This window comes from Mytilus californianus, unplaced genomic scaffold (genome assembly GCF_021869535.1).
Source record: "Mytilus californianus isolate M0D057914Y unplaced genomic scaffold, xbMytCali1.0.p SCAF_6, whole genome shotgun sequence".
Taxonomy (NCBI): Eukaryota; Metazoa; Mollusca; class Bivalvia; order Mytilida; family Mytilidae; genus Mytilus; species Mytilus californianus.
The window spans coordinates 72,160,806-72,184,380 of record NW_026262712.1 but is presented as its reverse complement, the minus strand read 5'-3'; the positions used below and the strand labels follow the sequence as shown (position 1 = coordinate 72,184,380).

Sequence of the window (23,575 nt, the reverse complement as noted above, 5' to 3'; positions counted from 1 at the left end):
CGAACTTGATCTGAGTTTTATGTAAATAGGCATTATGTATAAGTTTCATAACATCTGGATAAGGCACACTGAAGTTAGAGAACGAAAACGAAAAATTCAGCAATTATTTTCATTTATAAAGGGAATAACTCTAGAACGGTAAAAGTGACGCCACCCAAATTCAAACCTGATTTGTGTGTTGTGGTAATGAGCATTGTGTATAATTGTCATAACATTTGGTTGAGGCAAACTAAAGTTAGAGAACGGTAACCAATTTCAGGACGTACGTAATCGAAATACCAAAGGTTTCAATAAATTTAAAAGTGGATAGGTTGGTGAGATCTGACAAGTAAAACTTATAATCGTTTTCAATTAGGTTAAATTCATTTTGGTTTTTCTTGTGTTTTTATTTTTTGTATGTTTAATTTTGAGCACATGTTTATTTATCTAACTTTTATTCTTCTTTGTACACAGGTAATACAGAAGAGGTATGATGGATCTGTGGACTTTTTCAGAACGTGGTCAGAATATTCAAATGGATTTGGAAGAGTAGATAAAGACCATTGGCTAGGACATTACTTATTTCATTGAGAGTTTAAAAAAATACGTCAACGTAAACTACTTTTAATGAAGAAATATATATTGTAGTGTAATTATGTCATTATGACGTGGGCTTGACCTACTTTATTTTAAAACGCCATTTACCCACAGCTCATGGCAGGATTAAATATGTACAACTATTTTACCCAAAAAGACAAGTCTTCCATATCGAAAGGAGAAGGTACGATTAAGGACTAATTTGGCAATAACATCAAATGTATTTCAAACTGACTCTAATATCAAGAATTAAATGTTGATTCTAAGAAGCTAAATAAAAACAATGCTGTTCTGATTTCCAATATACCCTTATATTGGCTATACAGCCATACGATGACGAGAAAAATTAGTTTCACAAATCTTGATTTTTTTGTCTTGCATTTGATTAGAAATTATACAGAGCACAACAGTCGCCCAAAAAGATTTTTACACATTAAATTGTTTATTGTATTTACCAATTCACTGGCAAAAAAAAAAACCACTTTGGCGACGCCTGTGAACTATTTATATTTTAGCCGAAATGTTCCTAAATTAGCCTATTTTTGCTAATAATCTTTACAGACTTGAAATGACGTCCTAGTTAAATTGTGTTACCAAGGCTTGCTTTATATTCACATTTAAGAATTACCTCATACTCCAGCGTTAAACATGTGATTAATAGTAGTGTCGCACTGTTTTTTTTTAATTTTCTATTAAGTAACATTGCCGAATAGTCCGCAAAATGACCTTCTCGTATTAGTATGAGACATTTTGTAACAAAAAATGGATTTGGGTATGACGGTTGATCATATTTAGGCAAGATATCTCTATTTTTGCAGCTTTGCATAACTACCTTACCTTCAAGACGTCTGAAAGCCTTTTGAAAATTAACAAAATATTATATATATATACCAAAACAAAAACAAAAATTTGCTGACGCAAATTTGCAGATCTAACACTGTTGGGCTAAATCGGAGACGAAGTATATATATTTACCGATATATGGTTGAATCTTGCCTTGTGAATATCTGAATACATATCAATATTATTTGATGAATCTATATTTGTATTAGCTCTTTTTCGAATCCAAGTGACCAAAACATTTGTCTTATCACTCTCTCTCTCTGTTAAAAATAACAACTTAACCTGCCAATCCAATATTTCATACAGTATTATATAGATTTACATTACTTACAAATTAAAGGCATGTATCCTTCATATAACTATTTAACATGGTGGTGTATTGAATTCCCTATTTTAAAATTATTTCAGGAAACGACAATATTTACCGTTTATCGCAAGATGGCACACATGAACTCAGCATTGCCTTAGTAGATTGGGACAGAAATCTAATGGAAGCTAATTATTCAAAGTTTTCAGTGAATGGTGAAAAAGACAAACTACTCACTCAGTGTGTCAGTATACTCGGGAAACGCAGGTTTGACAAAGTTATTCAGGTCTTTAAAAATTGAAATTGCCAGTAAGAAAGAACCATTTCAGTTTTCTATTGAATAAGTAAGTACATCACACCTGAAATCCATGATGTTAAGAGATGTAAGAAATTTCTCCAGTTTAAATATATAATTTTTTTGTGTTATAGTCCCAAGAACGAAAGTACACCAAAGGATAGGGGAGAAATACTGTCTAATATTATTACGAGAAACACTATATACACAAATATGATGCTTTGAAATTTTTGGAATTTTTCAAAGTCTGTGGCATCTATTCCTGTGTAATTTACTTTTGTGTTTATGAAATGTAACATTCATTTAAATCAGCTTCATTGGAATATATTCTAGCAACCCGTTTAAGTTGTGAAATGTGCACGCCATATAATGAGGCACTTAAAAACAGAAGTTTGTGATTACAAATCGTCTCTTTTGGCGTATATTTTCGTTTCAACTTCCATTTTAGCGTCAATTCAGTTATATCTAAAACTTATTATTGATTGGTATTATGCAATATTTCATACGTAGCATGATAACATTAGTATGATTTCACCAAGGAATTGTATAACTAAAAACTGCTCTGAAAGTGTGGTATTAATTATCCCCTGAACAGCTGCTCTGGTAGTGCAATATTACCTATTTATCAGGAATGGTACAGTCCAACATCTACTCTGATGGTTTAATACTATCTATTCATCAGGCGATGGTATTAATTAACAGCTACTCTGTTAGGGCAATATTACCTATTAATCAGGGAATTGTATGGTCAAGCATCTACTCTGATGGTTCAATACTATATATTTGTCAGGCGATGGTATGAGCTAACAGGTGCTCTGAAAGTGCAATTATTAATATACTGATCATGTGCTGATATTGGCGAAAAGCTGCTCTGATGGTTCAATGTTATCTTCATATCAGGCGATAATATGGGACAAGGCTGTATTAGTGCAATATGATCTATTTATCAGGGATGGTATTGGCTTACAGATTTTCTGATAATGCAATATTATCTAATTATCAGTGGATTGTATGGGCTAACAGCTGCACTGATAGTACAATATTAACTATTTACCAGGGAATAGAATGGCTACAAGATGCTCTGATGGGTCAATATTATCTATTTATCAGGTGATGGTATGGAGCTAACAGCTGCTATTATAGTCCAATATTATCTTTTTATCAGTGGATGGTATGGGCTAACAGCTGCTCTGATAGTGCAATCTATAATACTTAGTGAGGAGACCTGTTTTGTGTGTCTCTGTTCCGTCTTCCTTATGAAATCAATAAATATGACTCTGTTTGCTAAAGGTAGTATGCAAATCGTTTTTTATCCTTCCAAATAATTATCTTTTTTGTGTTAGTTGGAATTCGGAAAACAAAATCATTTTAGGAAAGGACTTCCTTTTTACAATAGGTTTCAAATTTTGTAGAATGTTTAAAGTTCATAAAAATTCATACTTAATAATTTGATGACAAGATCATAACCAATTTTGTATGACTTTGAGTAATTTGTAAAAATTCGACCCCAATGGATCGATTTGTAAACAAAAAGTAGCAAATATCTCATTTAGAAAATGTTATTAAAAACATTTCATGTAAAAATGTATTCATTCATCAGAATGTCCTTCTTAAGAATTTTATGTTTGATTCAATAGTTAAAGAAAGGGGGAGATCACATTGCTCTACTTATCAGGTGATGGTATAGTCTAACAGCTGCTCTGATATTCAATATAACATATTAATTAGGCAATTGTATGGGCTAAAAGCTGCTCCTATAGTTAAATTTTATCTATTTTTCAGGTGATGGTATGGACTACCACAACTCCAAATCATTTTATACAAAAGACAAAAGACATGGACAACAGGAATGGGTGTGCTGTCAACAGACATGGTGGTTGGTGGTATGACAACTGTTACCAAGCAGACCTAAATGGGAGGTATAATGGGACAATAAATGAATCTGGAAAATATACAGGACTATTATGGTTTGAATGGAAAAGGGACTATTCCTTAAAGGCAACGATGATGATGATCAGAAGGAAAGAGTAAATACTGATACTCACAAAAAGACTTGTGTGAAAGAAGCCAACTTGTATTACTTTGTTTAATACTTGTGTATTTATTTGCTTAGAAACAATATTATTATTTCACTAAAGTTTCTTCAAGTTAGCTTCCCATGTAATTTAATAATTGATATTTGAAAACACTGTTGTAGGCCATTTTGCATAACAAGTTACAGCTGGCCACACATCATTGCACCTATTTGTGTTGGAGTTCATCCACTTTATTTTATTTTAAGTGGTGAGGAAAATTTCACCAGAATCTGTTTCATACAATGGGCAGCATTAATATGTCTATCAATATTCTGTTAAAATTCACAGCTGCATATGTGTACTTTGAGGTTTTAAAAACATCCATGGCATATATTTTTAAACATGTTAAAAAGTTAGAAAATTCAAAATTACAGTTTTGGAAAACTATGGGTATTTATCCTGAAAAAGAGTAAGAAAGGACATTTATAACCAATACCAAATCTCTTTTGTAATTATGTTTACAGATTTTTCCAATTTTTTTTTACTTTGTAACAGAGGTCTTTTTCTGCAAAATTTACCAAAAACATTTCCATTAAAATTGTATTTGGCAGCAGTTTTTGGCTGTGAGTAAAATTTAAATATTTAATTTTGTTTTGTTCTGCAAGTCCATGTTGTAAGGTCAAGGGGCACTGTTACAACTTTCATCAGTCGAAATTCTGAAATTAAAGGAGCAATCCAAAATCATATAAGTCAATAAAAAACAAACATCACAACGGCCAAAGCTATTAATGAGGAAATGACAAACAACAATCACAAAATTACACAGATTACTAAAAATTAAGCAACATATACCCCACAAATTCCAGGGGTGAACTAATGTAATCAGGAAGTAACAAACCATGTATTTTAAAGGAGGATGTAAATTTCTAGATGTAAAGTACACTGATACATATAGATTCTACCCCTGCATCAAGTGTTATACTATATTTATCCACTCCAGACAGTTAAATTTTCAAATTTAAAACACGAGGCTTGCCAAGCGTTTGAAATATTTCAAATTTAGCTGTCGAGAATGGGTATATATCGTATTACAAGATATTTGGTTGTGGAATCATTTTCTATAATGATATTTATACAATATGCAGGCAAACTTATTCCTTTCTTTTCAAATGATCCGCATAAAGATGTGTTTTTTCTTTGTGACATCATTAGACATGGTTGCCTTTTCTCATGACGTCACAATAGGAAATTCAGAGAAAAGCAAGAAAATTTGACGCCATAATCAAATTTTGACCAATGATTAACTGAGATCAACCTAACCACACGTTGAATAAATAAAAATAATCAACCGGTCAGGAAAAGGATAAATCGGGTAAGAATCAGAGAAACAAGTTTTATCTGATAAATGATAAGACAATAAATTCAGATCTTAATGAATGATTCCGTGGTTTAAATACTCTATTATTAATAAACAATAATAAAAACTTTGAATTGCTACTTTTATTTTATTTTATCATTATATCATATAATTCTAAATATAATAAACATATCAAGCATCAGTTGTTTAATATTTGAATACTGATTAAAAAAAATACCAAATAATGAAAGACATGATCAGTCAGCTGAAAGCTGTTTTTAACGAAGTAAACAAATAAAACAATATAGTTTTAGCCATAGAGAATTATAACTATTTTTTTCAATTTTGTTTTTAAAAGCAGAATCTTTGGACAGACTTTTTAACAGAAAATAAAAAAAATAAAACAATATGTAAATATATGCAAATACTTAACAAAACTAGAAGAAGTAACTGTATCACAGTCTAAAATGGACGGAAGAATAAAATCACAAAATAATCAATTACTATAAATTTGTTGTAAATCAGTTTAAAGTCAATTCAATCACAGCATTGGTGTTTTAGTATCAGGATAAAGACTGTAGGGAACTTGGTCATCAGTTGATGATTCATTTTGTTCCTTTACTCGGTATGGTGACTTTGGTCTCTGTCCTGATGCTGGTCTCTCTGATGTTGTCATCTCCAGATCTATGTCTTGACCAGAGGATTCTGCAGTCTTGTGTGATGTGAACTCAGGTGTCCAGGTCTTTAAATCATTTGATTTTGGTCTTTTTGGTTTAAACTTTGGTGGACGGTTAGAGCCTTTCAATGGATCTGGCATGGCAAATGCTGTTGCAAGTGATGGAATTACCCAGTTTTCAGGATAATCCTCTTTGGCATCCTTACTTAACTTTCTCTTCTCTTTGCCTTCTTTGCTGGACTTCTGGGATTTTTCAAGATGAACAATTTTTTCTAGTCGAGCAGGCTTCATGTTTTTCGCTTGTGAATCTGATGCAAGTCCCTTAGCCTTAAGGCCCTCAGGCATTATTATATCTTTTTTGATAGCAGGTGCAGTTGTTGAATCTTCAACTGTGTCAGATTCAGTTGGTTTCAGAGATTTTGGCTCAAATACTGGTTTAGCATTTGGTTGTATTGGCTCTGGACTGACTGATGCATTGTTAAAAAGAGGAAACTCTGATACAAATGGTCGTCTCCATCCTTTCTGAGGCTCTGGTTTGCCATCTTTTTCTGGGAATAGAATTAAGCCCTGAAAGAAAGAAATTTGTGGTATCAGTATCAGTAAAATGAAAAAAAAATGATCTTTAATATACAAATAACATTAGCTCATTAGAAAATGGTTGGCTATGTTGGGTATAGCATAGTGCATAGATTTAACAAATTTCCAATGATTAATACCTTTATTCCCAGAGGACAACAAAGTTTGAAGACAGATTTTTTCAGTTGTTGTAGTTATGATCCAGTCTTCAATTGTAACATCACCAAAAGTATCATCTCACCAATTATTTACAATAAGCAATTCCATGGGTGCCACTGGTGGAGCAGGAACTGCTTACTGTTCTAGATCACATGATTTCACCCAAAGTTCCATGTGAACTCCCTGTTGCTCAATCTTTCAATGCAGTGTTTTGTGCATGTTTTCTTTTGAAGTTTTCTCTAGGACTTGGTTTTGTTTCTTGGTTTTTGTTTCTTTTGAGTTAAATTTTTTGGTTACCCCCATGGTAACATCTCTTATTTTTGTTTTTATATATTTAGTTCCTTTAATTCAAAAAAGATTTGAATGATTTAATAAGATCTTTAATTCTAAAGAAGAAATAAAAAAATATATATTTTCATCCATTTTCTGAATTTACAGTATTTTCATGATACGAGGAACTGCCTTGGTGGTCTCATGTTCGATTGATTGAGGGAGGTCGCAGGTTGAAAACCCGGCATGGTCAAACCAAAGACTTTAAAATTGGTAAGTGCAGCTTCTCCACTAAGCAGACAGCATTAAGGAGTAAGAGCAAAGACTGATCGGATCAGTCAGCCTAATGTATCCTGGTAGGCTGGATTTAATTTAATTCTGGACTTTAAACAGCCATCCATCATCATCATTTAACATTTTCATCATCCTCCCTATCAGTCTCCCTGGTCTACTTGTGTATAAACTGTATATCCAAGGAGATAACCTTAACATTTTGTTTTGATTTTCTGTTTACTGTTGTTTAACAGTCTCACTGATTTCAACCTAATATCCTTCTTTACGAATTCCTATCTATTTATTTACCTTGTCAACAGATGATTCATTTGCATCATTGTCAAAAGGTCCAGTTTTACCTATAAATAGACACAAACAAGTTATATTGATTTTTAACGTTTCTTCATACAGCTAAGATAAATCTATAACAGCATAAACACAAAATAACAATATACAGTAGCTTATCTGATTCACCAATTGTCCATTTTTCCCCCCCAAAAAATTCTCATTTTGGTGTTGACAAAAGTATCAAAACCTAAAAGGGCAATAAACCATTGTGATGTGCTGTAAGCTATATATTTCTCATTAAGGATACTCCTGCTATAAGTGTTAGGTAAACAGGAGTTGATGAGTGATAGATGTAAACCACCACAGGGTATAACATGATGCTCGATACCAAATTTCAGCTCAAATTTGTAGTTCTTAAGGTAAATACAAGGAGAAATTCATAAATAGCCATTATATGTAAATAAGATGTTGAGAGCAATGAATAAAAAACATATCGCATGCTCAAACGAATTAATACTTAATTTCTAGAAGCTCTGATTAGTGAGAGGTAAACGTGCAAGTTTCAAGAAGTAATATTAATTTTCAAATGAAAACGGAGCACTAAATTTTGTGTTTGGACTTTTTTTTAAATTTGCTCTTTACTAGGTCCTTTTTAAAAGGGGCAAAAGCTGCCAATCTCCATGTCCAACAAATTGACTCAAACTTACTTATTTTAGTTATGACATACTAAAGTGTATATCAGAGTTACAAAAGTCACACAGAAAACAATAAACTATGCATGAAATCTTGTCAACATTTTGGGAGTAGCCCCATCTCATTGACCAATAACATGACATTCAAAGATTGTCAGTTGGCATGTGAACTTAAGAGTAAATAAATAGGCTTTAATTTTTAGGTCCTTTTTGGTCAAACAATTCCTCAACTGTTTTGGTTTTTGGATTTCAAATATTCGGCATTGAGCATTCCAGATGAAGGTAAATCCAGAAAAGCACTTCAGACCAACGAAAGTTATAAAGTGTTCTTTTCATTTTGAAATAGATGAAAAAAAAACAGATACTTATCAGAAGTATGTGCAATGTTTCAATTACTATTATTCTGTTTGATTTCATATCAGAAATATTAGAAACATAATGTACATCATTGTTTAACACGTTACAGATGTAAGAATGTTTTTTTTCAGGATTGAATTTGTAAAAAAAAAACCTTCTTTTTAGACATTCACTTTTGGGCTGACTTTATTTCAATAAGAAAAACTGCACTTGCTGAGCACATATGCAATCATTTAGATCTCCAACATAGGTTAAATTGAAGATTTCCTGGATATGGTTCTAAATGATGTCAAGTCAAGGAAGTTTTTTGCCTTTTTTTGACAAAATTGAACCAAACTGGTTTCTTATAAGGAAGATTATTCAACATATATTGTCAAAACCAAAGCCAATGTGAATGACGGGCAGGCATTTGATAGACATTTTCAACTTAAGAAAATGATCATATCAAACACATGTATTTGACCATTTCTCTAAAATTGTCCAATGTTACTACTGCTTGCAATAAACAACAAATATTAATGTAATCTTTGGAAATAATTACCATCAGTAAAAACTAGGCTTCCGAAATTGATATCTCCCATACTGGCCTCGGAAGAATCAGATCTGAGTGATGTCAGGGAATCGTTGATTTTTCTCTTTAAGATGTGCTTCTCTATCCATCTAAAATGCCCACTGAAACACATAAAATACATAACATTTATTTACTGTATTAAATATACAAAAGCTTTTATATCTTTTCACTCAAACATTTGTGTTACATTAAAATTATTTTATAATAAAATACAATTCACCAAATGTCCAAGGTTGAGGAAGGGTTGAGTGCTCACAAACATGTTTAACCCCACCACATTCTTTAAGTGCCTGTCCCAAGTCAGGAGCCTGTAGTTCAGTGCTTGTCTTTGGTTCATGTCTGTCAGATTTGCTTTTTGTAAATTGTTCTGTGAAAAATTAAGCCGTTAGTTTTTCTGGTTTGAATTGTATCATATTTTTCATGTCAGGGCATTTTATAGCCACCTAGTTTGGGTTTTTCTCATTGTTGAAGGCCATACAGTGGCCTATAATTGCTTACTACCATGTCATTTGAACTCTGCTGGAGAGTCGTCTCATTGGAAATCATACCACATCTTCTTATTTCTATATGTAAAGGTATCCCTAAGAACAAACTTTTCTCATAATTTTTTTTTATTTCCCTCCATTTCAAACAAAAATCTCCTTTAGCTTTTTCAAAATCATTAAAATATACAGATGTATAAGAATACAATCATATTAATGTTGAATTCAAGGAAACCTTTCTTTCAAAAAAACACTATGTATTCATGGTTTCCAGAGATCATAAACCTGTCGCTGATACCAAGATCACATACCTCTTTTTGACTTTACGTCTGTAGAGAGCTGCCAGTATTATAAACAAGAACAGCAATCCTCCCACCACACCAACAGCCACTATCCAGGGTTTAAAGTCACATTTGGGATTATCCTGTGGACATGCACATTTGTATCCATTAACCTGGTTGTAACATACATGGGGCTCCATACAGGGAGAGGACATACACTCATCTATGTCAGTCTCACAATGTAATCCTGAGTACCCTGGTTTACATATACATCTGTAATACTTGTCAAAGTCATCCGCTCTCGTTGTATATTGGCAGGGATAATGAGATTGTGAACTGTCATTCTTACCTAAAACAGAAAAAAATGTATCCATTAATACATCTTTATTACTTATTCTCAATTTCTTTGAATGTTCACAAGGATATAATGGAGAAAAGGTAAAAATTAAAAATCTTTCATACTACAAGTTCTCATGTCTCTTTGTAAACTGGATAATAATCTTTCCATTAGTCTAAACATTCAACTTTTGTCTATATAGTTAAATTCATCTTTTTTTTTTGACATATCAACACATACCTAGAATCCCCAGTTTTAAATGCTGACTGGACATTTTTGTAAAGAATTTTATTAAAGTACTAGCATTATTTGTTTTGAATGAAATAAGATATACTGACAGAAATTTAATTTCATACATCTGGTAAGAAAAATCTTTTTACGCAATCATTGTCTACAAAATGATAACAACCTAATTCAGTAATCATTCTTTTCTTGGTGATTTACAGTACATTCTACTTGTTACATATATTCAGGTAACAAACAAAAAAATTCCATAATGTGTTGCCTTTTCATATTAAATATGAATTTGCTTAGATTTTGGCATTATATGAAATTAAATGTATGCATAGAATTACTTAAGGTAGATAGGGTGTCTTCCTCCACCTTGGATTTTGAAATACCAGAAAACAATCAGTCTAGATCTTTAAGAAAATGTGCAAATTTTGAGAGTAGTAGCTATAGGTAACTCATGTATAAGAATTTTCATTTCAATATAGAAAATGACATGTTTTATCATATTTATAGTTGTCTTTTACAAAAAACAGAATACTTTTGTTTGATTCAATTTTTTCCAACTTTGCCACATAAGGGGAGGCAACTCAAATGTAAGGGCAGATAATTCAGATAAGGTTACTTTTACAATAGAATGTGTTAGGAATTTACCTATTTTATTATGTAGCAAGAAAACGGGTCCCGTGACCCCTTTTTTTTCTTTTTCTTAACTGAAAGCATAATATAAGAGCTATCTTCTCATATTTTATCTCAAAGTTCTATGTTGTAGTTTTCATTTATGGCAGAAAATTGGGTTTTCCATGCATAATCTATACAAAATCTGTCAATTTTGCACAACCTGTAGCAGTCTTTTTATTATTTTTTTTTTAAAAGCATGACATAAACTACATTTTGGCAAATTATTAAAAAATTCTATGGATTATAATTTAGACACCCCATCTACCTTAAGAATGTACTTAGGTGAGGTTTAGGAATTTTTGTCAAATGTTCGGACTCCTTGGTTTTTTTCCTACAATACAGGGTAAAATATTTTGCCCCATAACACCCATTTTTCTTTTCATATAAGACTTCAATAGCTCATTAAAGGTCATTTACCTAAATTTAAGCAGGTTCTAGATTTCTTTTCTTTCGATTTGAGACCCAAATAATACCAATGCAAATATAAGGTAAAAGTCAGAGTCAGCATTTTCCCGTCATTTTAAAAAAATAAGTTTCTCGAAAAGGAGCTCCATAACCCATCAATATTTTTAGCTTATTTTGTTCCTTAATTAATGCTCTTCTGACTTATAGTATCAATTTTAAATTCTAGATTTTTTTTAATTTCACCTAAGTACATCCTTAAAATAGCTACCAGCTGTGATTGATTGATTGTTGCTTGTTTTATCCGGAAGCATATATAAATAGATTTACCATCACAAATTCCTTCATTATGGCAAGGTGACTCCATGATGATAAATTTAATAGTAACAACATTTGATGTAGCATTATGGGTATCGTTGATATATATTTTGAGTTCGTCATAACCAGAAAACAACATAGCTTGTTCATAACTAAGGCTGTAATAAATCCATGACATATTCTTCCCTGCATAAGGTAATGTATGGCTAAAGTTACCACAAGGTAGGCTGTTCAGCTGAAAGATAACAGAATACAGGTAAATTTTGTATTTTCAAAACCAATTTTCTTTTAAGTGTGCCATTATTTCATGGCTGTTACAACAGCTATCTAAACAAGCATTCTGAGAGTATTGAATGGCAATACATAGTCCCCTACCGGTTAAAAATTCATTGTAATGGAAAGAAATTCTAACTTGATCTACATCTTGTCATGGTGTATTTAACTACATAAAAATATCAAGTCAATATCTTCAGTTTGACAGCTTCAGACATACTAGTTTTTTACCTTTTCAAACTGAACCAAATCACTACTTTACCTAGAAATTCATGCCCCAAACTTTTTTTACATGTGAAATCATCCCCCTACTTACTATTTTATGCATAAAATATAAAGAAATAAATTTGAAAGGTGTATGAAAAAAATATGCAAGTTATATACTGTCCACACTAGGGACTCTGTTTGTAGACAACAAAAATCAAAGGACAATCAGACCTGCCAACTATCCCGATTTATGGGGGATATCCCCCTTGAGAGGTGTTGAACTGAATTTTGAAATTCTTTATTATATAAACTGAACATCTCAAAACAGGCATTCAAATGATTTACAAGGGTATTTAAGCACATACATATTCATTCAAACAATATAGTAGTAGATTAAAAACACTTATGACAATATAAGAGGAGCATTATGTTCTCTTGCGCTTAAAATCCCCCATGGAGATTTTGAAAAGTTGGCAGGTATGAAGGACAATATCTGTGTCCCTGGACCATATACCAGAAAATCTTAGTTTACATATGATGATTACACATGGTAGGTTAAAAGAATCACATGATTACATCATGTTTGCATTATATAATTAGGCAAATCATCATCTAGCCTTTGAAACAACTTTGAAGGATCATTTACACACATTAGGCAATACGTTGACAAAGGGTTGCTTACATCCAAGTCTTTTAGTCACTGGTGGATAGATATCTCATTGGAAATCATATCACATCTGATCTTTATACAGTTTCCAATTTTGTAAAGATTGACATATTCATGAAGTATTGATGCTGATTCAAGTCATAGAATAAAGGTCATAGACTTGATGTAAAATTTAAATATGCATCACTTCCATCTTCTGAATAAAAATAGTATGAAACCATATAAAACAGTTACTGTAGAACAGCACACCTATGAGTCACCTTCAGTCACATTTGTTTTAGGCAAACAATATTATGACTAGATTCTCCTATCCTTTATTTACATTGTTTTTATTATATATACCGGTAAGTTTTCTGTACATGGCTGCACATCAAATGGTTCCGTAGATTTCTCCGTCAGTGTGTGGTTACCATGTGATGGCTCATTCACCTCTATATGGAGACTATCACTTCTATCAATATCATAGGCACCAATCAGTGCTGTGAACTTCTCTGACCATTTCTCTTTGTTAAATGTATTCATCTGTTCTAAATATACCTAAAAGTAATACAACAATTCCCTTTAAAACATATTTCACATCAGGAAATTTATGATCTAAAATTACCAACTTCACCATTTTACTCAAAATTCCCTCCAAAAACAAAATGAAGTTATCAAAATTAAATAGAAATAATATTCATTTTTCATCGTGGAAAATAACGTAATTTTTGTATTAGTTGCTTCTTTCTGTGAAATAAAGACAATTACCAATATATGTATCCAAATACTAAGTCACATAACTGGATAAAAAGTATTGAAAAATGAAGATGTTGACTTTAGCCAAAGTCAGTTGACCAAATTACACAACTAGTTTTCTAGAAGAGAACTAAGACACACAAATCAATCTGCATTTAAAATATATATAGGAAGGGTGAACTCCTTTTTTTGGTTCAGCTTACTCAAATTATCAGATGCATCCTTGATTTAGGTCACTCAGTATCCAAAAATTAATCTTGGGCATAAAATAACCTAATTCCATGAAGCATAACACCAGGTATTTTAAGTCAAAGTGGTCTAAGTTTGATTGAAAGCTGTTATACAAATTAAATAATCAGTTCACTGAGGTATGTAATTTGAACTTTCTTTCTCCCATTTTTACCTCATTTATACTTTTAAGGACAGGTTGATTATTTTTTTATAATCATGTGTCATTTGTTTGATCTCAGTTTTTCATTGGTCAAAATTCAATTATGATGTCAAAGTTCATTGCTTCCCTCTGAATTTCCTATTGTGACGTCAAAAAAAAGGCAACCATGCCTGATGACGTCACATATAAAGAATACATCTTTTTATTGAAAATGAAAGATAAAGTTGTCTACATTTGGCCTAAATATCATTAAAGAAACAGATTCCACCACTGAATCTTGTGCAATAAGATATTTCTCCACTTTCAACAGTTAAATTTAAAATAAATAAAGGGCTCAGCAAGCCAAGCACTTTAAATAAGAAAATTTAAATGTCTTGAGTGGAGAAATATCCTATCACACTTGATGCAGTGGTAAAATTTATCTTTATATCTAAGAACTAAATGCTCACATAAGGTTTTATTTAGTGAATGAAACATAAAATGTATGATAGAGTAACCTTATTTTTGGTGTAAAGCTATATTACTCAACTTAATTCACCCTTTCCATATGGTGTATGAATGTGGAGTACTTTTTAGTAATCAAGAGCTGAACCTGGACATGAAGTCAATGTGGCATAATATTAAGGTCACATCAGCTTACTTTTGAAAGAAGAATGAAACTGTTTTATTGATTAATTACCCCATTGCACCAAGGTACATAGTTATTTGCCACTTAATATCTGGGATTTGGATTATAAAATTTAATTTTGATCATTTCAGTGTTCCCATCAATAATTATTTTTACATTTACAGGTAAAAAGTATATTTTTTAAAGTGGTTTCGGATGCTGTCTCCTTATCATTTACCCCACTTTTCATCTTTTTTTTAATTGTAAAGGCATGTGTACATTACCAGACATGTTCAAGTACATTTTATTTAGTATAAACAATATATTCAAGACTTTTACAGGTTTATGTAGTGTAATTTAAAAATTACCGAAATGGGGTTAGTAGGATCTGAATGCATGACAGACTGACCATACTGTGTCACAAACATCACTGGAGGGTCATTTACATCTATAACATTGATGGTCACAGTGACTGGTGTGTCAGCTGGAGGGATGTCTGGATCTGATTGGTTCTCCTTTAGTATTATAGGGATAGATTCCACTCCATAACAATCTTTACAAGGTGTATACAGCAGGCTATAATAATTAAAAAATGTCGTCCATGTACAAATTCATTCCTCTAGCAAACATAAAATATTTAAACCTAAAACCATCACAATATTGTAGTGCTTAAAAACAAGAGAATCAAATCATTATGAGATCAGTTTGCTCAGTGTGTACATAAAAGCAAAACCTATCATTTTGGGACCAGTTTGCCAGGTCTGCAACTTCCAGGGAACCTTGAAATCGAAGTCAAAACCCTAATATTGCATATATTTTAGAAAGTTCATTATGAACATAATCAACATGTGTCCTAAGTTTCGAGTTTATGTAAGTAAACTCATCATAGATACCAGGATTAAAATTTTGAATGCCAGACACGCGTCAATTACAGCTAAGGTAATCTATTTCTGGGGTAGATTATTTATGTGTGTGACCAAAACTTAAACCTGATATGGCACAGATAGGTGCATTAACAGAAAGATGAAAAGACACACCCAGTAGAAGAAACATAATCCCCCTACTATAGACCTTATCACTATTTGGGGATCTGCGCCACTTGACCCCAGAATTTGCCACACTTGAACTATTGACGTCATACAACAATCACTTTTCCTTTGTGGCGTCAGACATTTTCTCTTGTGACGTCAAAATTTTACAGGAACTTCTGTCATGTCCAGTAATGACAGACAAATAGCGATAACGTGTATTGTTGGTGGTGCATAAAAATAAGATCACAGCATAGGACATATCTATACAATAAGTTTATAGGAAATATAAATATAGAGAAAAAGTGTGATTGAAAATGTGATGATAGATGTAAACCTTTTCCTGACAAATTATTCAAGAGCAGGTGGTTTTTACTTTTATTAGTGTTTGGACTTACATTCCATCTTCAGTCAGTAATGGTTCTGACATTTTATACCCAGTAAAACTTTCATCTAAAGTAAATTCAATCTCTTCTCCTTCATCATCAAATGCCTTTAATTCATACTGTAGGGTACCTAGAAAGCAATGTATACAATATTATATACCCTCCCTAACATGATTTAATGCATCTGAATTTAAGACCTTTGTATAAATTTTGTATCAGGCTACATGATAGAATTCCATACTTTTAGAGGATATATTTTCAAAGATGTTAATAAATAATGCTTCCTGGAGATCTTCTTTGTATATTAAAACCATAAATGTGATGGATCCTAGAAAGTGGAATTCCAGGTATTCACTTTGTGCTAAAATTAATTCACATGTAAATGTAGTCTAAAACAATTGTTATTTTATCAAGCAGAAATTAACATTATTTAGCAAATGTATGAAATTCATTTCTGTATTGAACATTTTTATGCAGCCCCATCTGTAGTGTTCATCGTAATTTGATAACTATACAAATTTCAGGCCATCAATTCCACCATTTATCTTTTGATTTGTACCAGCAAGAGCAGACAGTATATTAATGGTTTGTTTTTCTTAGTTGCATTAGAATTGAGGAAACAGTACAGTATTTTAAGATTTGTGGCATTTATTTTTTTATTTGATGTACATGCCACCATTAACTCAATTTGCTACCATCAAGTCCACAATTAATGCTTGCAAATCTTTGAATACTATATTCTTTCCTTATTGTAGTCTCAGCACTATGGATTCATTATTATTCGTGGGGTACCAATTTTTGTTGATTTTGTGTGAATAGGGAAACCACGAATTTAAATGTTCAACGAAATTTACATTTTCTATTTGCTTGTATAGAAACGTTTGCAAAACCATGAAATCAAATATCCAAAAAAATACAATTTTTCCATAATCCATGAAAATTGGTACCAATGAAAATAAAAGAATCCACAGTGACTGAATTTAGTGTGTTATGCTACCCAAGAGCAAAATCAAGCAAATGCAACAGGAAACTGACACAGACTATGCTCTGGAAGTCTTTTAATTTTACATATACTGATGCTTTAACTAACCTGAATCCTCTTCCATAGTGACATTATCTGAACTGATGAGCCATGGTGGTGAGTTAAAGATTCCTTTACTGAGGGATACCAAAATATACTGGGTTTCTGTTGACAGGTAAGGAGTAGTAACTTCAGCAGATCTCTTCTTCCTGTTGGACTTGTCCAGTTTGTTTTCATGGTCACTCCATGTTTTACAAATCTACAATGAAGGCAATTCATTTTAACTATAAAGGGATCCTTGAAGATTTATCAGCAAGAAAGACTGAAATGGGCCCTTCATATGTTTTACGGTCATCATCACACATTGGTTGATCAATACAATTTTTCTCAGCATACTAGTTACATGTTTATGCAGTCTTAGATCTTTAGATCTTTAGATACCAGATCTAGAATAGTCATTTAATTTTTAGTTTTACCAATTGTGTCTTATTCCCATTGTGACATTTTGACTAAGTGTGGATTCACATGGCTGTTGATGCAGGCATAACAGAAGACGCTTACTCTATCAACAACCCGGTCTTGCTTTTTCTGGAGTTCATTTTTGTTTTGTTACCATGATTTTTCTTTTTAATAGATTAAAGAGATTTGAACATCTGCAAAAAACTGTTGCCTAAATTTAGACTTAGATGAACATTTTTCTTCAATTCTTATTTTATCTAGATGTACAATTCCTTGGGCCATATTTTTAAACACCAAATTCAAAGAGAAAAATAACAACTTATTCAGCAACATACAAAACTTTGATCAATTTTGATAACAAAATAATATAAAAAAAAGATAAAAATAAAATTAATACCTGTATCCCATAAAGTAGAATAATATAAATACGATATTTATACAATAGCTAATGAGAATTTGTATTACCATAACAGTTATAGTTCCATCTCCATTGACAACCTCTGTATCTTGACCACAAGTTCTACTGGTTATCTCCCATTGTTGTAATACTGAAACAAAATAACAAGTTTTTCATCAAATTCATGAGGGTTTGTCCATTGTTTTACTAATTACAAATTTACCATAGCTTCATGAATAACTAGTTATATTTCATGTATCATGTACTGTGACTATAAACTAGTTTCAATGATTATCCTTTTCCCTTAAAACAAATGCCAGTTTATCTAAATACTTAATTTCAATACCAACAGTTAATTTATTCCATAGCCTTATTAACTTATTAGATTTGGCAGTCTTTTTCCCTTATCATTATTAGATTTTTTTTCATCTGTGATTCTTTGCATTTCTATCAATCATGAGTGTGCTATAGACTGATGCCATAGTAGTTCCACATCCTTTGAGGTTTGACAAGAGGTTTAGAAATATCAAACGATTTCATCCTACCAGCAGTAAAACCCATAATAAAAAGGGGTGTCTGAGTGTCTCTGTGGGATGTATAAATTCTCAGCTATGTCTGGTTGGAATGGAAATGTTAAATCTGATGCCTATTGTAAACTTGTAGAAATCCACACTCTCTGAGTGTTAAAGAACCCTTTTCCTCAACTCTGTAAGGAATTCATAGGAAGCCTGCTGGCAAAGTTAAATATCCACCTTTTATCATGGTTTTTGTGACTTTGCAGAACCTACCTATTGGATTATTGTAAATTTGTTCTTGTCTGGAAATGGCATGAAATATTTTTCACTGAACAATAAGCAAACAACAATCAAATAGGTCCAAATCTGATATACTGATTGTTCAAATCATGAAGCATTGTTGGCAGTTAAATCCATGTACCACTGTTATTCAAAAACTTGTTTAAACAAACTATAAAAAAACTCATTTTGTGTAATCTGGTTATGGTATGAAAGAAAATTCACACAGACACAATTGTAACTAAATAATAGCACGGCAACAATTGTGGAACCACAAACTTACAGGGATGAAGATATAAAAGTTTTGTATAGCTTTGAAACTAACAATGCTGGCTTACTTTACTGCTTGACACATTATCTGCTGTTTTAAGTAATGAAATTTGAATATTTAGAATTAAACATTAAATTATAGATTATATATTGTTTTGTTTGCATTGTTTGCTACAGTACACTTAACATTTTGACTAAAGAAACAAATTATGACCACAGAGTCTTGAAAAGCTTCCAGAAAATAATATATACATTCACTTTTACTTGAAAGACTTAGCATTTATTATGAATACAATAAATAAAAGTTATCCATACTAGGGTTCCAATGTAACAGTGCTGTCTTATTTTCATCATTATCACCAACTAAGTCATTGAATGTGACGTTTACTGGTCCCGGCATTGACAGATGTCCAATAGGTACCAGTGCAAATGAGTAAAAACTGTGCAGTGACCTGAAACAAATAATAAATAGACAAAATTGTTTAATTTTAAACAGATTTTTAACTGATTTGTATTTCCTTAAATTAATCTGAACTCTTAAGATATTCATTCCATGATTGTGATTTCCACTCTAAATTTTCCAAGCAGAAAACTTCAAATCATATCCTATCTATACTAGGATTTCTGTATAATTGTAAATGTTTAAACACTAAAAAGACAAGGATATACTCAAGGTATTAAGATTCCATTGCATTATGTTAGAGGAAATGAAACTATTGAACAAAAACTACAAATATGGCAATTTCTACGACCAAGCATCAATACAAGTGATTTGTTGACCAACCTATTCCTGTATACCTCATGCGTTACACAACAAAACAGATAATATTCCCCATCATAATAATGGGATGTGAAATGGGTTCTCCAATCTCAGGATTATAGAAAACTAAAGATGTGTATTGATTATTCTATCTACCCTTTTCTGGGTACCTGCAAATAAAAAGGAAATTATGGCCATGGTATAAAATATTCCTCAAGGCAGATAATTTTGTGACTTTGGCCAGGGCATCTTATTTTTCTCATCCCAGATAATTTTGTGACTTAGGCCAGGGTATCTTATTATGTGGAACTAAAGTATTATATAGAATTGTCAGTATGCTTTATTTTATCACCTTAATACACTTTGTTGACTCCAACTGTTTTTTTGTCTTCAGCAGTTGGATAAAATTTCTGACCAGTTGAACAGTTTGATTTGATGAAACAAATTCTAATTTTGTCAGAATTTTGAATGAACTGCAAACAACTAAGTCACATTGTGTACCTTTTATATAATAATCTTTCCACCATATCAGCTGTGGTATCTGGGTTGACAATGTAGGGCTGAAAGTGTGGAGATGAGTCTGACCTATAGTCTGTTATCAAGTCTTTTTCTTCTAGTGGCTGCATCATTATACTCTGTCCAGACTGAAGTCCTACAAAATCAGCTCAGGATTTATTTATCTTTCAACATAAAAATAAGAAAATATGGTGATTGCTTATGAGACAACTATCCACAAGAGACCAAACGATGTGGATGTATAAAGCAACAATATCAAGTCTATTCTTAAACAATGTTTTGGAGATTAGACTAAACAGAAACCAAATTTCTACCATTCCCCAACATTAATTTTGATTGTCCTCTGTCTTGCATATATGAAGAAGTTATAAATGATTAATTTTATGCTGAAAAAGACATCTTGAAAAAGAATAACTTAGCTCTCTTATCATTTAAGATGCCTGTCTAATTTTGTTTTAATCAGCCTAATCAGTCTAGTAATCCACCAAAAACAAATATACATACCATCAGGTGTAGTAATTGTAAGTGCATCCACACTTCTCTTTCTCCGTGTAGAATTGGATGAGAAGGAATGGACTAATTTAATGGCTTCTCCATGAACAGATGTCTGTAACACAGCCTTTTTATCTGTGATTGTGATGGAGCCCAGAGATTTGTTGGTACAAAGCATTGCATCATTACAGACCCTCATTGTCATAAACAACGTCCGACCTGGTTCCATGTGGAAGACATTGGTACTCGTGTCTGATGCATTATTATCATTAGCACGTAGTTCTGATAATTGTCTGATTTTATGATCATTTATGTACAGCCAACCATTTTTTATTATAGCAGAGCCAGAGATATTATAGCCTACCCACAAACAAGGGAATATGTCATCATTGTCTTCTGACGTTCCAATACACATATCTACAATATTAAAAAGTTAACAAAGTAATAAAATTGGCTCATTAAAAACTACATATGAAAACTGGTCCAAAGGTGAAGCTTTATTTTGTTTATTGTACTGCTACATGTGGAACAAAAGCATACTGTTATTAATACTAAATTGTTCATTCTTCGATAATTAAAGGGATCCTTTGTATAGATTTCACTGTTAACAATTATTATTTGGTGGTTTGGAATCCCCCTCTCTATAAAAACTAGAATGGTTGAAACCACAAATGGCTTAATCAACTTTATCTTATATTATTAATCAAATTCTATTGTTAGAAAACTTTTGACCACCAGGGTCTTCTATTATAATAATCATAATGTAGTGTTTTACATTTTTCCAATGCTTAACATAAACATGCTACCAGGAATGATACCTGTACATCTTGGTAATGTTACTATCTTATCTTGTACGTCCAACCCCTGGAAAGTTAACTAGTTGAGGTCTTACCATATCTGGTGACTGATTTATCCTCACTGACTGAAAAGGTAAACCCTATACTAGTGGGATCTGTACTCTCCTTTGCATCAGATGGTGTGACAGGGTGTGGGAATTCTGTAGCACCTGGTATTGTATTGTTTATATCATCTACCAATGGTGGTTCCAGTAAGACAGTCACTCCTGAAATTATACATGTTAGGGAATGTTATCAAGTTCAAGATTTTTAAATATATTTTCTATAAAAATATAATATCTATCTCACAAAATTTTTACAACATTATTAATTACAAATTCAAAAAGAAAAGAAGGGATGATAAAACATTACACTATATGAAAAAGAACACAATTAATTAAAAAAAATGTTATGGCATAACTGGAAGGGATTTTTTTACATATAATTTTGTGGGGATTTGTTTCATTTCCCCAGGTGAAAGTGCAGAGATACATGTAAGGGTACATGTAATGTGCAAGTATCCATATTTTTTTGGATACAAATTTTTTACACGGAAAGTCATTCTGTGTCTTATTCAAATGCCATTATATGAAGAATTTCATGTAAAAGTCTATAAACAAAGGAAAAAAATCAAAGAACTGTCCTTCTGGCAAGTTCTCTATTTTTCATGTTGTTCTATCTTTTGTGCATTTACCTTGTTTCTGATCTTCTGTGTTTCTTCTTTTTAAAATTATGTGGAAATCATCAGACTTTTTTACCTGAGATTAAATATTTTATTCATAACTAGAGGTACTGCAAGCAAAGCTCACAAAAAGAAACCTCCCACCTCTTGGAAAGACCAAGATTTTGTAAGGAAAACCACTGAAATAAATTAGACCAAACAACAAATTATTCTGAGAAAGTTCAATTAAATTATAATTAGGGGTTTAGGGTCTAATCTGATACAAAAAGTACTATAGTTTGCAGATATTATAAAGTCTGAGTAATTCCAAAGTACACCCCAAAAATTATTCAGATAAAGAAATTAAATGGGTCTGGAGGTGTATAAGTAACTCATGTGAGTAAAGTTCAGCCAATCATACCTGCCAACCCTCCCCTTTTGAGTGGGAGTCTCACACGCAAACGATGAAATTCCGGAAATCTCCTGCTTGCTGGTCTGCTCCCGCGCGGGAGTATAGAATCTCCCGCTTTCGGATTTTTTTACCTGGAATGACCTGCGTTTCTAATTCTCTGGCTTTTTCATTACTTTCAAATTCTCTGGCTTTTTCATTACTTTCAATAGAAATAAATAAACATTCGGCAATCATTTGAAAACTTTGGTCAGTAGTTTTTATGTTCGATATATAAGTTATCGAAATTCAGTTCTGCTATGTCAACTCCAACAAGATAGAGGTCTTTGTCTGGACAGAGTGGCAGTGTAAAAAAGAAGAAATAGATAACTGCAAATCGAAATGTCAAGCAGATTTGAATGAAAGATTTTCAATTTTTACGATCAAGTTCACTTGGCAATGAATCTTTTTGCACATCATCTTCAATCAACTTTTCAATTTCTTCTGGTGGTATGTACGATGTTTGAAAGCATGCTTAGTGTGAGACTCACAACAAAATCAAAATATTGAATGTTATGAGTCATGAGACTCGGAAGTATTGAAAAAGGCTTAAAAAAACCCACCTTGTATAGATTATAACCATAAATTGAAGAAATACAGTATATTAATTAACTCTTATTGGTATATTGTAGATGAATACGTA

The 23,575-nt window shown here is 32.0% G+C and overlaps 1 protein-coding gene across 1 annotated transcript in view; it reads right to left on the bottom strand.

Annotated features, from left to right (window-relative positions):
* Positions 1-5,516: 5,516 nt before the first annotated feature.
* LOC127706216 (uncharacterized) overlaps positions 5,517-23,575 on the bottom strand; it is a 75,816-nt gene continuing 57,757 nt past the window's right edge. The window contains exons 49-62 of the mRNA XM_052210698.1: positions 21,880-22,050; positions 21,000-21,404; positions 20,481-20,631; positions 19,535-19,671; positions 18,224-18,306; positions 17,369-17,558; positions 16,291-16,408; positions 15,233-15,440; positions 13,474-13,668; positions 11,997-12,219; positions 10,049-10,367; positions 9,226-9,356; positions 7,657-7,706; positions 5,517-6,636 (exon numbers count right to left, since the gene is read on the bottom strand). Coding sequence (XP_052066658.1) covers positions 5,935-6,636; positions 7,657-7,706; positions 9,226-9,356; positions 10,049-10,367; positions 11,997-12,219; positions 13,474-13,668; positions 15,233-15,440; positions 16,291-16,408; positions 17,369-17,558; positions 18,224-18,306; positions 19,535-19,671; positions 20,481-20,631; positions 21,000-21,404; positions 21,880-22,050 — 3,083 coding nt within the window. The 3' untranslated portion in view covers positions 5,517-5,934. The remainder of the gene's footprint in view (positions 6,637-7,656; positions 7,707-9,225; positions 9,357-10,048; positions 10,368-11,996; positions 12,220-13,473; positions 13,669-15,232; positions 15,441-16,290; positions 16,409-17,368; positions 17,559-18,223; positions 18,307-19,534; positions 19,672-20,480; positions 20,632-20,999; positions 21,405-21,879; positions 22,051-23,575) is intronic.